The sequence below is a fragment of the Danaus plexippus genome, chromosome 7 (assembly GCF_018135715.1).
Source record: "Danaus plexippus chromosome 7, MEX_DaPlex, whole genome shotgun sequence".
NCBI classification, from domain to species: domain Eukaryota; kingdom Metazoa; phylum Arthropoda; class Insecta; order Lepidoptera; family Nymphalidae; genus Danaus; species Danaus plexippus.
Window position 1 is genome coordinate 7,869,875 of NC_083541.1, and position 15,520 is coordinate 7,885,394.

The 15,520-nt window shown below is 33.7% G+C and overlaps 3 protein-coding genes across 9 annotated transcripts; 2 read left to right on the plus strand and 1 right to left on the minus strand.

Annotated features, from left to right (window-relative positions):
- Positions 1-299: 299 nt before the first annotated feature.
- LOC116770977 (uncharacterized) lies at positions 300-3,707 on the minus strand. 4 transcript variants are annotated; one of them, XM_061520984.1, is made up of 5 exons: positions 3,301-3,440; positions 1,978-2,038; positions 1,273-1,425; positions 868-1,036; positions 300-662 (listed from the first exon to the last, which is right to left on the minus strand). In XM_061520984.1, exons 3-5 carry the CDS (start codon positions 1,402-1,404, stop codon positions 550-552), a joined length of 414 nt encoding a protein of 137 aa, XP_061376968.1. In that variant the 5' UTR covers positions 1,405-1,425; positions 1,978-2,038; positions 3,301-3,440; the 3' UTR covers positions 300-549. The 4 variants fall into 4 exon arrangements, with proteins under 4 accessions (XP_061376968.1, XP_061376967.1, XP_032518524.1 ...); XM_061520983.1 differs by lacking the exon at positions 1,978-2,038 and having other exon boundaries at positions 868-1,033; positions 3,301-3,707; XM_032662633.2 differs by lacking the exon at positions 1,978-2,038 and having other exon boundaries at positions 3,301-3,707.
- Positions 3,708-5,187: 1,480 nt separating this feature from the next.
- On the plus strand, positions 5,188-8,034 carry LOC116770647 (uncharacterized). Its single transcript, XM_032662204.2, has 4 exons — positions 5,188-5,403; positions 6,223-6,390; positions 7,359-7,518; positions 7,751-8,034. Exons 1-4 carry the CDS (start codon positions 5,323-5,325, stop codon positions 7,879-7,881), a joined length of 540 nt encoding a protein of 179 aa, XP_032518095.1. The 5' UTR covers positions 5,188-5,322; the 3' UTR covers positions 7,882-8,034.
- A 1,544-nt stretch (positions 8,035-9,578) lies between these two features.
- On the plus strand, positions 9,579-15,519 carry LOC116770631 (uncharacterized). 4 transcript variants are annotated; one of them, XM_032662182.2, is made up of 5 exons: positions 9,579-9,793; positions 11,504-11,607; positions 11,931-12,116; positions 12,522-12,672; positions 13,461-15,519. In XM_032662182.2, exons 2-5 carry the CDS (start codon positions 11,533-11,535, stop codon positions 13,556-13,558), a joined length of 510 nt encoding a protein of 169 aa, XP_032518073.2. In that variant the 5' UTR covers positions 9,579-9,793; positions 11,504-11,532; the 3' UTR covers positions 13,559-15,519. The 4 variants fall into 4 exon arrangements, with proteins under 4 accessions (XP_032518073.2, XP_032518072.2, XP_032518075.2 ...); XM_032662181.2 differs by having other exon boundaries at positions 9,580-9,747; XM_032662184.2 differs by lacking the exon at positions 9,579-9,793 and adding an exon at positions 10,411-10,526.
- The last annotated feature ends 1 nt before the right edge of the window (position 15,520 follows it).

The window sequence follows — 15,520 nt, forward strand, 5'->3', positions numbered from 1 at the left end:
TTTAAAATATCTCTTCATATTTAAGTTTTACAGTTTGCTTTTCAAAAGAATGAAACAAAAGAATTAACAATTTACTGGAAAGTGTACTTTGTAAATAAAACAACCGTGAGCTGTCTACGTTTAATGTTTATGTTACAAATAAATAAGTTGGCTTCACTTAATTTGTTCCTTCATAGTTTATATCCTTATTGAAATACTATTTGTCATTATGGCAGTTTTTTTTTTCTAAGAAAAAATATAATCTTCTCTATTATAGTTAATTTTTTTCATATATTATTATAAAAATAAAAACTCAAATATCATTATTCGTATATAATTTATTTCTTTTGACAAAACATTTTGTTGTCAACTCTAAATTGTTTCACACGGCCAATGAAACTAGTTTATGTCAAATATATTATTTAGTGTTGCCACATTCAGAACTACATCTGAATATACTTATTGACTACTTAATAAAAAAATTGGTTAACTATATTCATCGCTCATCCGTCTTTGCACATTTATTTCTTTGTAGTTTCTTGTCTATTAAAGCTAATTCATAATTGATAATTACAAACGGTACTCCTTCAAGAGGCCGTGCGTCGTGTAGTACCCCGTGTGGAATCCTTCGAGTATCTGGTGTCTCCGGCTGTTTGTCACTGAACCGAACCAATACAGAACAACTGAAAAATTAAAACGTTATTAGCATGGAAATGTTTGTTTATATTATGAAACTGTATTATATATTGGAAGTGTTCCCGTTATTTTCATTTAGCTGCGGAGAAATATAAAATACTATGTTTTAATCTCCGTGTATGATAATCTATATTGTATTACATCTTATTGTGAATGTTTTAAACCACTACTTATGTAGATATATATAATCACCGGCCACCGCGAAGTAGAAAGCTACCATGGTGCTGACTTCCTTGATGGTTTCTTGATTCTGGACGAACTGGAGTACGATGAGGAGCGTCCCCAGCACGGACAGGGACACCAGCGACAGCACCAACACGTAGCAGGAGACCAGCCACGGGAGGATTAGAGACGGCTTCTTCTGATGATGGAAATGATGAAAGAAATACAAATATAAAGAAAACCCGCTAAGAGGTGATGACGAGATATTCATATCACGTAGCGATCGATAAACAACACCCTTCACCGAAATAATCGTTCTACCTCACGATACGATGTTTTACGTTGGCTAAAAATGAATTTTATTGAAAATGTCTCGCAGTAAACTTCCGAGATATTCCAGAACAAGTTTTTTTAAATCATTACATCAACACTCACCCCAAAAACTCCATAGACCAGGAGACACCCTATGAGTAACTCGAACATGGCAACGGATGCTATAACAGCGTACACGATCTTCCTGGACTCCTCGACTGGCGGAGGCAGCATGGCGGCGGTGCCGTACAGCATGAGGACAATCGTAGAGCCCGCCTGACACATACATATATATCATATACTTTATTACGTACTTTGCAGCAACCGTTCACGATCACGCTCATACGAGATGTGATTACGGTTGCTACAAAGTAACAGACACGTCGGGAGTATGTAGTTTTTAAAAATAATAAAATACGCGTAGTAATCTGAAAAAAATTGTTTCATTTAAATGAATACTTGTGAAAGTTTTAGATCTCAGTATATATCATATACAGTTAAAGAACTAACTTAAACTCAGTAGCAATAGTTAGAGTTCTAATAGTTAGAAGAGATGACGGTACGGAATTGTCTCTGTAGTGTAAAGCGAGTAAGTATAGAGTGATCTCTGTTTGCGTGATACCTATGTATTATAATATTGATCAAGAATTTGACTCTTAATCGTTTACAAGGAGAGGATATATGTGGTCATTATCATTGGTGCCTCTAAATAGCTGACAAAATTGTTTTAATTCTACTTTATAAAAATGATTTGACAAGATGTTTACATTGCTCTCAAACACCAGCAATGTCTTCGTATGTTATAAATAAAATCAGTTTGAAATCAACCGTTCGTCAACTAAATGCAAGTTGTTATTATTCTGTTGTCAGTGAAGGGATTGACGGAACTCTGGAACAAGCAGAAGTCATTACAAATTCCTTCTACCATGAACATCGATCTGATGACGGTGCATCGTATAACAAACGATTGCCGCAACATTACGCAATACACTAACTTGTACAAGGCGTTCGTTATTTACTCAGCTATTTACAATCCCCTTACACAACACTTTCTAAAGGTACGGTTTTTTTAAAGATACTGACACGTCCAGACGATTGTTAGAGTTTTTAATCAATTCCTATATTTTTTACTTTGACCTGTACGCTTACCATAGTATACATGGTAACACTGCATACTTAGCGTTAGCAGTTTTTCATTCATAATTCATAAATGAAACTTAGCTCTTCGGATCCTTCGCGTTTTTTGTTATTTTCTATCGACCTAATGTGAAGCACAGAAACGTTCTGTAGAGGAACCGAAACGGACTGTGTAGTTATAGGAAAGTAAAAAACGCTTAGTACACGTGAAAACCATAAATATCATTACCTCAGTTTATTGAATGACGAACGGGAAACGCTTTGTATGTAGTGTGTCGGTGTAGACTTTTAGTAAGTATACTCAGCTATAATTTTTCATAATATCATTCACTGCTTCACGTTTCATGGATTTTCCTATATCTAAAGAATATGACTACTTTTTCTTGTTCTAAACTTTCTCTATCACCTCTTTCGTATAATTTGTCTGTCGTATTTGTAGGCTACTTTATTATTGCCATTACATTATAAAATATATAAAATGTGGTGCTCATTTAAAAATATCTTAGTGGCGTTCAGTCCCTGTAGTAAATTTATATGTAAATATATTTAAATCAATAGAATTAAGTTGTAATAAATTGTCTCACTGGCAGAATATACTGTGCACGTCTTTGCACAGATGAAGGCTATATTTAAAACATCCAACCAAAACTATTTTAGAGAATTTGTTCATCGAAATACGTGTGTTGTGAATGCGTTGTAAATAGAAACCTCTGAGATTGCGACTTAAAATATACTAAATATTTAATGGATAGTTGTTAAACTTATTTTTTTCAATTACATAAATAACATCTCCTTTCACCTTACCTAAAAATTTAAACCTAAACTTGTTTAATGAAAACTAAAATTAAATACTATTCTGATATTTTCATAAGTTGTCGTGGTTTAAGTTATTTCAATTAACGTTAAGCAACTGTTGTTTTATGAAGAAAAATCAGATCTAAGTAAAGTTTAGTTCGGTCTGACTAAGTTACAATAGTATTAAGTTTAAAGTACAAGAACCATTCGACGACTCACCAGGTTAACGATCGAGATGATTTTCGCTCCCACATCCAGACTGACACAGAAACAACAGTTTTCTAAAGGAATGCACATCTCAATATCTCACTGGTATTGCAAACATGTTTCAACATAGTATGTAGTATAATCGCCTCCCTCACCGGGTTTGGTTTTTAGTACTCAGTAGTACGTAGGAATTCCATATCTTGCTTCTAGTGATAATTTATCGATACGTAGATAATATAATGGCTTGTTATTAATTGTTCTTGATAGCACTATCAGCCAGGACATAGAACTATCAAAACTGGTTTCTGATTTGAAACATCATTACAGATTTACGGGGAATACCGCTGAATAAACATCCTGACACTCGCCCGTTTAATGTTTGTGACATCAAACAAACAGTCTAAGGTCGAGTGGACCATTTAAGAAAATAAAAACACGTCAATCACTTGTAAAAACAGTTTACAAGTTTTTTAGTTTAACGTGTTCTGGAGTTGTGTTAGCGTAACAAAATAAAGATTAACTATCACAGTATCCGTATCGTAACTTTGGTGAGTCATTCTAATGTTGGGCAGCGATTGATATCAAGACATTATTTAAAGTAGAATAAACACATGTGGAATACATTTTTTATAAATGGTTGAAGTATTCTTAGATGATAGATTGTAGTATCTATATTGTAAAAGATAATATATTTACTATTACAGATAAAGACGTGGCATAGTTGCCATTCTAGGAAAATTCATTACATTGAATTAAAATATATACGACAGAGTTACTACTACCAAATATAGAGGACAGAAAGGTTAAATTTTCAACAAATGCAAAGGATAGAAGGGGACGAGGAAAGGCCTTCATAAAGATGGCTGTGAAGGAAAATGTGAGTTGGGATGTGAGCTCTTGCACTCCCACCATAAGTCCTGATATGTGTGTGTAACTCCAAATACCTCAATAAAAGTCACTAATGGCTGAAGTGGAGGAGGCTAAAACTAATTGCACTTATACCCTCTTACAAGCTCAAGCTCGAAGTCTCCTCACACTCAGAGGACCGTTGTCAAACAGCTGTAACAGCTGAGTTTCAATCGATCTGTGAGATCTAGAAACACACGTTCTCTGTTACTATTATTATAAAAGGCATTCTTATTGAAATCTTGTTGAACTTTTAATAAGATTGATAGTCAATGAAAAGTGTACCTAAGTATTCTGACTTCTTAGTTGGAGACACGGGCAGGCTGGTCCAATGTTATCTTATAAAGGAGTAAGAGTATCGCTTCGTTGCGATGCGACAAACATTTCAAATAAAAAAATGGTGACCCGCCGTGGGTCTGGTCCTTCGATGTTAGAAAGTCGTTTTCTCATCTTTTTTATTTTAGATAAATAAAATTGTAGAAAATAAAAATAGAATTAAAAATACATAAAATATCTAATGATTTATCAGCATTGTTGTGTAAATAATCTGTTTTGTTTATTCGTAATCTGTTAAACATTAGAAAATAGTCACGAGGCCTCTGTTTGTATCATTATATTCAAAGAAATTATCAAAATATGGTTAAATCAAAATGACAATTGGTAGCGCCTTATGGAAATATTGAAGTGATCACATGTATGTGTCACTGAGTATTGCTTTTCCTGCAGGAGGTACGAATAAAGGAGGTTTAAAACAAGGCGTATAAAATACGTAAATTTAAACTATTGTAAAAATCAAAAACCTTCATTGAACATGTCATAGAACCATTCATTTCTTTTAATTGTTCATATAAAGGAATAAAGTTTGTAGATTTTTATTTCAGGAGCTAATAATATAAGGAGATATTTTACTTTAATGATAGCTCGTTTGATAACATTGAAACAATTGTTTTGGTAGTCGGTACGCCTTAAATGTTATCGCGGCAAAATCATTGACAATAAAATCAGTGATAACGCGGCCACAACTCACACAAGACGCGATGTGACACTTTAAATATCATATTATTATTTATGTATAAAATATAATCAATGTATTTACTATAAATGTGTGTATAATACATTCGTCTCGCCATGGGGGTGCCTATGGTTAAGAAGTGTTGTTGCTGTGCCAATTTGCACACTGGTACACTGATCATAGGCTATTTATATGCGGTGAGTTCTAAAACGTCTTATAGTTCTCGACGTGTTATTATAAACTAATATTATTAGGAAGTAGCGTGCTATTCAAGATCTTCAGTTTAGGAAGGTGTGACATTTCAACTATATAATGTGACAGAAATGAACGGGGAATCCCGTCGATACGGAAGAATAAATTTCTTGCTAATCTATCATTCGTCGTGAGCTAAAACATCTGATTCTCGATATAAGAGACGAACTTCAACCGTGAAGCAGATGTTACTCGTCAGCGCATGACGTCATAACCTTCATTATTGTTTGTTTATCTGACGATAGCGGCGGCTTCTTGCATTGAACCAATCCCTAACACATCTTGTGTTTCGTTTCTTATATGTGGAATATGTGTTTATAATTTTTCACGTTAGTATGCTGACCACCACTACATACGGATAATATTCAGTTTTTTCAGTCATAAGTCATAAATTGTAGTACTAACGCAGGTTATTAAGTAAGACACGGGAAACGATTTGTATGTAGTGTGATATGCACAATGCACATAGCACGCTTTTCTTGCACATCCTGTGTAATCGTTGCACGTGTGTTGCCAATTAATATACGAGCGAAAACCCTTAATCACAGACACTACAAAACTCAAAGGGAAGTTTTTTTTAACTTCAAAAATTCGGATCTGCAAAGTTGATTTGAGTCGGTTCTTTGTAAAATACGATTATGTATGAAAGAAGTAAGATTGCCCATGAAATATTTTAAAACTATTTTTATTTCACCCAGCACCCAGTATCTCTCTCACCCAGTACTCTGTTTCATACGTACGTATAGCTGTTTTCCTGTATCCAGATTTGGTCCCTGGTGGAGCTGGCGGTGTACGTGCTGCTGGTGAGGCTGGCTCCTCTCGGTACTGTCGGCGTGGTCTCCTCACACAAGTACATCTTCTACGTGACCGCAGCGGCCGTCAGCGGCGTCACACTCTTCTGTTCTTTGCTGCTCATCGTCGCTGCCTATAAGGTACTTTTTATTTCATAAAACTTAAAATGAGTCATTACATTTTTAGTTTAAAAATTGTTAATTTGTAACGTACGCACAATATATTAAAAAATAAATGAACATCGCCGGGACAACGTCGTTGTATGGATAAAATATCATATTACGAGTGACGTTGCTGGCTCCGCGGAACGAACACCAAGCCGTGTGAACCAGAAGTTTCCTGATACCACACAAGTAATGGAATGGGATTGCTATCCTAACATCAGTCCAATCATGTAGTCTTAGGTATAGGTTACTAGTTTTAATAAGTAATTCTTAATTTAATATACATATAAGTAAGTTTGGTAGTTTTCTTGGAACCTCTGGCGGCTGTGAACCGCACCCTATAGAATTAATTAAAAGGTCTCATTTTAATCATTATCTATAGGACGGTTAAACCAAAAATATTGAAGGATAATAGATATGTAGCTTAGGAATTGTATATAAATAGTATCGGAATTAAAAATATGCTGAAGCAACTCACTCGAAACAGGTTCGTCGTGGATTTGTACGCGGTAAACGTGGGAGCGAAAGGTATTACGGCTAAATCTCTCTACAACCTACTAAAAGCCTTCGGCCTGTCCAGAACTAATATCAATTCACCCTTGGAAAGTACTTCGACGGCAGCCCTAGTAGGTTCCTTTCACATTTGGTTAGGTAGAGAGAGGTGCTTGGACAGTGGAGGTGAGCGTTTGACGCGCGTTAGATAAGCGCCCCTTAAACCTACAACTGGGTCGCAAGTCCTAAGCACTGTTGAAGCTCCTCTTCCTGAAATGCGATGGAACCGGCACCCGCACGGTGAATCCATTGACTGCTAAGAGGTTTCGTTTCTATTATAGAAAATTATAAGTTTTTTTTTAATGATAAACTAAATCTTACTTCAAAAAAACTTATTAAAACTTATTATTTATTTATTAAAACTGATACAGTGACGTCATATTAATTTCCAGAAGCTTCCATTCTTGACGTTACCCTGGACTATTGTGACCGGCATCCTAACGGCGGTGTTCTTCGTGCTGTGTCTCACCGGGATCAGTCTTATCCTCCAGGACACCGGGGAGATGCTGGAGATAGAAATCATCATCATTATCGTTCATCTCACTAGAGCTTGTAAGATATACATTGATAACACGCCAGACGCCAGTAGTAACCTGAAGATAACATTTACATCATCATGAACACACGGTTGACAAATGTTGTTGGTGTATATTTAAAAACTTTCTTCTGATAATTTAGACGGACAGTTACGAACTTTTATTGAACAAATACTTGTGTTACCCTCATATACAGATTAAACGTATGTTATTTATAAACCTTATATTCAAACCTTTCCATTGTTCAGGTATATCAGTGTACTGTATCATCGTGGTTCATAGCAGACACAAACAGATAATGTATGAAGACGACGAGAGCCGGTTCCAGAGATCGGCCAGGAGGTACCAGCCGGTGGAGATTAGGGATGTGGCCATGTGAGATAATTATTACGATAAATGGATATAAACAATCGGTAAAAGTGAAGAAAAATAACGTATTGAACAGTTTTGAGTCAATAATTGTAAAGGTATATTTGTACTTATGTTAAAAATAAGGTGTGGTGCTGATAATAAGAGTAATGTGATAAAGGTGTGTTTTGTTTTTATTCAAAAGTCCCTAAAGTTCTCTGGACCTGTAACCTTTTTTCTATTAATTTTTCTAAGTAATAAATTCAAATTATTTCCATAGTTTCAAGTATTTCACACTTGTGTTCCATACACTTCGCATAATAGCTGGGGCCTTATTGCCACTAATTACCTCTAATCGCTGCGGTATTATTCGGTGTATATTTATTATTAAATTTTAACAATTTAATGGCCAAGTAAGCCTATGACATAATAGCTTTAAACCAAACCAAACAAATTTCGTTTCTTCAGTAATCTTTTAACAAATCATATTTCTATAAAGCCAGATCTCATTGGACTCTTTGATATATAAATAATCCATTTTAAAATGCTATTCCTGTCTCCTATTAAAATATTTATCATACAGTGTTGTCAGCTTCAAGTTTTTATGAAATTGTGGGTAAATTAAGTAATAAGAATGAAAATACACATATTTTTGAAATTTAATCGAGATATTATTCTGAGTTATTAAGTAAGTTAGGAAAATATATTCGTCGCTTTCATCGTCTTACCCAACGAAGCTTACTTTTCATCATAATATGTATATGATATTTATTTAAAGAGAAAATAACGAATGTGAAAGCAAAAATCTAAATCAATAATTATTTCTTCTTTTCTTTTCTCACGTTCTAATTTTTTTCTTAGTTACAAATTAGATACTTGTTTACTATATTTACGTGACAAGTGAGGTGACAATTCGCTTTAGAGGAGAGGAGAGGCAGCTGTAGAGGAAGCCCGTGGCACATTTTTGGGCTGCCATTTGTTGGTGTCAAGTTAGTAGCAGCGCCTGCCTTATTACTTCTTTCATATGAAAGTGCTAAGATAACTAAAGTTTGTTAAGAATTAAAAAAAAATCTGGTTGACTACAACGACGCATTTCACGCGTCAGAGAATGGAATGCAAAATACCCTAATATGGATGATAGACACCTGTTAAAAACTGATGTAAAGTTCTCAAAACATTTTGTATTAAAAATTTGATGAATTTCGCCAGATAAATACCTAAAGTTGTATATATATAATAAATATTAACGAGTGACGCAACCGACTCCAGGAACGGTTTGATTATCGTGTGAACCAGAAGAATTTTAATACAACACAAGGGATGTGATGGAACAAGTCAAGTTAATTATATAGTTTTGCGTCGGAGTTACTAGTTTTAGTTATATTATTATTACAATATATCTTAAGTAAGTTGTCTATTTTTTTTGAAACCTCTAGTTGGCTATGAAGCGCACTCTGATCCCAACAGTTTTTAAAAAAAACTTAAATAGGAAAACTTGTACCAATGTATTAGAATATACAGATAATACGGCCAACTAATGATAGAACTGGGACTTTCTTTGACTTTATTACTACTCTGATCCATCTGTAATGCAACATGCAAAAGATGGAATAATAATATATAGCAAATTTTTATTCTTTACTTATATTATTTCAGTAAATAGTCACGTAGCATTATTTTGTAAGCCCTAAGGAATAGCATATCATAGCGAATGGCAACATTGATCCATTCGTCAAATTAGTAGATCACCGATCAATGTAAACTTATTGTTATCTAAAGGCGGTAGTAACGCAGTATTGTCGTTTTGCTGTTAGTTTTGATTATTTAACACAATAATATACAAAAAAATTAAATATACAAACAATAATTAACTAAACAAGTGCTAGCAGATTTAAAGGTACGTCGGTTTTAATAATATTACAGTGTATGTTACCCTTGTAAAGGTAAATATCGTTTTACATATTTTGAGGAAGAACCCATTATAATGTATTTAATAACCTAAGTAGATAGGAGCAATTAAAGTGTCATTAATAAAAAAATTCTGGGGAAAAACAATTCAATGCCATATATTTTGTTCGTAAAATTTGACATGAATAATTGAATATAAGTTATCATTACGCACATAATTAAAAAATATTACTGGTAATTTTTACATTCTTCCAATACATATTTAGAAATTTTGAACTCTTTATATTATTATTTATCTGCTCAGTTAATGAATGCTATTAAAAGGAGAACCAATCTGAACCTCCCACTAAAAAAACCATTCAACAATTTACTCATATCAATATATAGATTTAGTCATATAATTTTCTTATTCTGAAATTCTGATATATATAACATTATTTATATATGAGTTTGTTTAAATCTCTAACATTATGAGAGTTACTGTTATTCTAAGAATAGTTCTGTAACTGGAATGTTTTATTATCTCAGTTCAAACATTGAATGATTATGACCTTGATATCTGATAACACATGTACGATGTTTGTTAAGAGACATTAAGATTTTCCTCACACACAAGCTTTAAATATTATATAACACATAAATATATATGAGCTTATTTTTATTCTTCTCATATAGTTGTGAAAATCACCTCCTTTAATTATGTATTTATTTTAATTTTCTGTCATTATCCGTAAAGCTGTTGGCTCTATATGTAGCTGATTGTTGGTGGTTAGTAGTCATATTGTTTTTTGTTAGTAAATGCGTTAGGAGTATTTCTGCCAGTGTTCGGTGCAGACCTCAGTTGTATCAACTTACAATGAGTATTCTCTCCGTTGTAGCTCATCTCTGTGTTGATTATATTTGATGCTGGTGTAGTTGTTGTACTTGGACTCGGTTGAATGTGTTTTTGTCAACAATCAGAAGAGTCCTTAGTATATGTTTGTTTGAAGTTCTTATGATACCAGTAAATATTCCTTGGTGTTTAAGTTTAATGCTTCTTTTCATATATATTTTCTATGTAATATTATTTTAGTGTTTTATGGCCAAATTATTATAATTTACTTTTGAATATTGATATTTTTCTCATGTATGGTCTGTCAGTTTCACACTGCCAGGTCCTAACCTTTTTTAACCATTTTTTTCTACAATCTCCTTTCACATTATCTATTGCATAAAGATTCCAAAGTGAAATTAGTATGAGTTTGTTAATGACTTATAAGTGAATAATATATATTAATACATCATGTAACAATCAATAATGGTCTTAGCATATACCATACGGAGGTTTAATTTGTCTCATAACTGTGTGTGTGTGTGTGTGTATGTGCGTGCGTGTGTGTGTGTGAGTAAATATGATTAAAGAAATAGAGGAAAACAATTTTTTTTTTGGTAATTTTTGAAAAATGTGACATTTAACACATTAAGCAATATTCTAAATTATTTATGTTAATCAAATGCTTAAATTTCATAAATAAATAGAACAGGAAATATATGATTACTAATGTTGAATAAAATGTTACAACTATCTCGGGACCAAATAATGTTCAAGCACTTGTTCATATACAGCTGTATTATAGTTTCCATTGACAACTAGATATTTAACAAACTCTACAAAAGACATCTCTCACTATTGTTGTGCAAAATATTTTTATGATATTATCTTTCTGTAACAACGAGTCAACCTTTATAGTATTGTCTCATTCCAGTGTCGGACAGATAGCGACAGTCTCACAATATGATCCACATAACATCATGCTGCTGGTGCCTGGGTTTGGAGGCCGGCTCCAAAATTATAGGATATCTTCATTTGGTATGTTCTTAATATCTTTTCTTATGAATTTAATTAAATTGGATTTGGACAGGTAGGGTCTATTGTATTAGAGGGTAGTCAGAGATAATAAAGTTGTAAAAGGCGGGGTCTCTGAGGTATCAGCAGCACTCTTCACCTACGGGTGGCCTGAATTATGTGAAGATCACATATATATTGCATTTTTTAAACTTATTGTGACTAATTATTTAGTTTTTAAATTGTTTGTTAAATTTAAAGTAATAATATTATTTTCCCATCTTATTTCATATAAAGTCTTTATAAGTCAGTTTGTGTTCCTCTGACGGTGTGATATGATACTGCAGCTGGTTTCCTTGGGTCTGATGGTGCTGTACTCGGTGACCGCGAGGGAGGCCGGTCTGATGATGGGTACGGTAGAGGACGCGGTGGACGGCCTCTACTCCAAGGTTTACTACATCGCCGTGTCGCTCGCTGTGTTCACCGTCCTCCACGTGACGCTCGCTGTCATTCTGATCTGCTCTGTTCATAAAGTATGTGTGAAAGAGTTTGAGATAAGTCAGTTCTTAAAGACAAACTATCCTAAACATTCTCTCTCGTCCTTTTCCTCACTCCCATTAAGTTGGTAATTGATAATTTCCTATTCAATGTGTCAATGTAAGGAAACTCTTTATAACGAAAGCCTAACTAGGTCTCTATGATGTTGATTGCGAACGCCTCACAATTTATATTATATAAAGTAACAATGAATGAATAATTGTGATCTCAGTGTCTGAAGACAGTTGTTAATGAAATAAACAGACAGACGAGGCCGACTCAAAGTTAGTATGCTAAATATAACTAGTTAGATATAGTCACATGTTCATTCTACATGAGAGATCCGTCTCTACTGGCCGGCCTGGTGTGACCTCTCAACTGCGTGTTCCTCCTATGTCCAGCGCCAGGTGACGGGTGTCCGTGTGTGGGTGTGGTCCATGCTGTTCCTGCTGCTGCTGTCCTTGTCTTATGTTCTGTACTCCATGACCCTCGGCTTCACGTCCTCCGGCTCGCACATCTTCCTCACCTTCGTCGAGGGAACCATTTTCTTTTGTGAGTCCACATTATATTTTTTCATAATATAAATCTATAAGATACAAAGGAATATATATTCATAAAGTACTTACTTAAAACAAATTTCCGAACGATTTTTGTGACGTCATTTTAAGTCGTCATTATTTGTCAATGGCAATTTGTGACAGTCTCTAGTTAAATATTTTTTTTAAATATTAACAGCAGCGTAAAATTTCTCAGTCTCTAGTCGCGACCTTGTTCATTCACAAATCTCTCTTTACATAGTTTAGTATAATATACACAAATGACATTGGCGAAATACGTAAGAAAACTCCAGAAACTAAAAGAGAAAGAGAGAGAGAGAGTATAAGCTTGAGGCTCGTATTTTTTACGTGGCACGTCCCCAATAGGCGTAATCCACGTTCCAATATCTGCCAGATCTATCCTGAAAAGTATTTTCTGCAACTTTTAAGGAGTCGGGCAGGGTATGCTTGTTGAATTATTTAATTTGGTTATATGTATATATTAAATCATTTATAACAATGAGCAGACTCTGTAAATATTGACTGTGCGATATAAACTTGAAACAACTTTATTTCTCATCATTTTTGTAAAAAAAAAAATATACCTAAAAAAGGTTTGCCCTTCAAACCAATATGGCGGCCCGCGCACCTAACACGATGGGTGAGTTATATTTTTGAACACTGTGTGGAGAAAACTCCAAGGAGTTCGCGTGATGAAAGTTATGATCTTCTCTACAACAGTCGTCGCAGACAGTTTTGCTGGTGTGTGTCATTTATACATTGATCTGGTGTTGTTTCTGCCAGGTGTGCTGATGTACTGCATCCTGTGCGTCCACAGCTACTCCCTGTTGTTGCGCAGCTTCGAAGACCCCGTCTCGTGCGGCACTGCCGATTACCACTAAGACACGGTTCTATTATATTATAAGCAGACAAATGTTATGCATTTATACGTTATGTACACAAATGATTCTCTGTTAACTTATGATTTAGTTCAACATCTCCGGTCCAGTTGGCTAAACTAACTCCTGTCAAACGGGATATTATAAGCCAGTTAGTGCTTCATTAACATAAATATTTCTGTCACAGTCTATGGACCTACTGGAGAGAGTAATATCACTGTAGTAATGTATCTATCTATATGTGTATATATTTTGATATAAATTTTTGCTATCCATTGATAACCGGGAGAGTTAGCCGTTTATCAATGTTCATGTCACTGAAGTCTTAATTGTCAATGTTATTAAGTCTACAAAGCTATTTTGAATATTTTATTCTAGTGAAGGCCATTTTAATATAGTATTAGTTATAAGACCAAATATTAAGTCATTAAAAACTGATTTGTCTTAAGATGACCGGACTGTCGGTGGCTGTTAAATGATGAAGCAGAAGTATTAAGAAGGTTTCATTATAGATAGGTCCTATTAATCAAACCAGAGTAATGATTCAAATCATGAATATTTGAAATATTCAAATATTTCAGGAATTTTCGCTATAAATAGGTGTAAACGTGATTTACATTTGAAAAGTGCTCTTAAAATACAAATTCAAGAAAACCAATTGTCTCCAACATATTATGTATATTAATATATGAATGTGAATGTGTTGTACCGACCTCGGTCATAAATGTATTTTGATATTCTCAAATAGTTATTTAAGAATAATATTCATGTAGCGCCACACATCTGTGTAAATTATTGTATGTGTTGGTTGGATCGAGGAAATATTGATAACAAACAATGACTGTGTGGACCAGAACAGACGTACATACAATACTAGTTTCCATGATCCTCCTGGTTTTGGTGTAAAAACAGGGATGTCATTAATATACAGCTACATTTATGATAAGAAAATACAACAGCTGTCGTGAAAACGGAAATGTTAATGAAACTATGATAATACTTAATATTTTTAACGTAAATGATAAAAAAATATATGTTAGTCTTCAACATGTTACTTCTTTGTTAAATAATGTTTTATAGTTTATCTGTGAAGAGTGTCTTATCTGTACCTGAAACATAATTAAGATTTAAAGTCCCTCCGTATCAAAGAATAATTTTTATATTTTAATAATTACGATTTTATATGAAACAGATATATATTTTATTATACACAGATCTGAGCAAACGGTTCTCAATTACAGGAGAGCTATGAGGGTATGAAAACATAATAAAATTTAATATATATATATACTAGGTGCGCTTTTTGTATGTTAGGATGTACCTCACCTGGTGTAAGTTGAGGAGTGCTTATGGCTTCTTATTGCTTTTGATATGAAATAACTCACATCTACTGAGATGTGTTCTAAGAATGAATGTTACATTATAATATTAGTTAGATGTTAGCTATTATTATGACATAAAACAAACAGAGTGCCACAATCTATATGCTTTTTGATGTTTTTACATGTTTTTAAAGTTACCAATCGATGTGATGACGTCACACCTTAATATTGATAAAATATGAAAAATGCTGCACAAAGTTTTAGCTGTTTTTGTTTGATGTTAAATGGGTGTTATGTTATTCATTTAAATGATCTCTGTAAGGTTTTTCTTACAGACTAAGTGAGCCATATTTCCAAAGTTTTTTCCTGTTATTATAATTTACTATTATACTATTATTAGTCAACAGCTAACATTTTTGTGTGGAATCTGTTCAGTCATCGACTTCTTACTGAGCCTACGGATTACAATCAAAACTTGATTTCTATTATGATCTTATATTAAATGTTACGTGTTATGTTATTCTTGTATCTTCTAAGATAGTTGTAAGCACAGAGTGACTTACCTGCTATTATATTCGCTTATATACATGTGTACTTTTTTTGTAATTATGCAATTGTTATTTAAATGCTGGTTACATTTTAC

Bases quoted from the DNA above. Each gene is read 5' to 3' on its own strand.
- LOC116770977 (XM_032662633.2), bottom strand. From the start codon at position 3,378: ATGTGCATTCCTTTAGAAAACTGTTGTTTCTGTGTCAGTCTGGATGTG. The intron at 1,037-1,272 runs GTGAGTGTTGAT...TTCCATCATCAG, and splicing joins TGGTCTATGGAGTTTTTGGG to AAGAAGCCGTCTCTAATCCT. The intron at 663-867 runs GTGATTATATAT...TTAATTTTTCAG, and splicing joins TTTCTACTTCGCGGTGGCCG to TTGTTCTGTATTGGTTCGGT.
- LOC116770647 (XM_032662204.2), top strand. From the start codon at position 5,323: ATGGGGGTGCCTATGGTTAAGAAGTGTTGTTGCTGTGCCAATTTGCAC. The intron at 5,404-6,222 runs GTGAGTTCTAAA...TCCTGTATCCAG, and splicing joins TCATAGGCTATTTATATGCG to ATTTGGTCCCTGGTGGAGCT. The intron at 6,391-7,358 runs GTACTTTTTATT...ATTAATTTCCAG, and splicing joins TCATCGTCGCTGCCTATAAG to AAGCTTCCATTCTTGACGTT.
- LOC116770631 (XM_032662182.2), top strand. From the start codon at position 11,533: ATGATCCACATAACATCATGCTGCTGGTGCCTGGGTTTGGAGGCCGGC. The intron at 11,608-11,930 runs GTATGTTCTTAA...ATGATACTGCAG, and splicing joins TTATAGGATATCTTCATTTG to CTGGTTTCCTTGGGTCTGAT. The intron at 12,117-12,521 runs GTATGTGTGAAA...TCCTATGTCCAG, and splicing joins TGATCTGCTCTGTTCATAAA to CGCCAGGTGACGGGTGTCCG.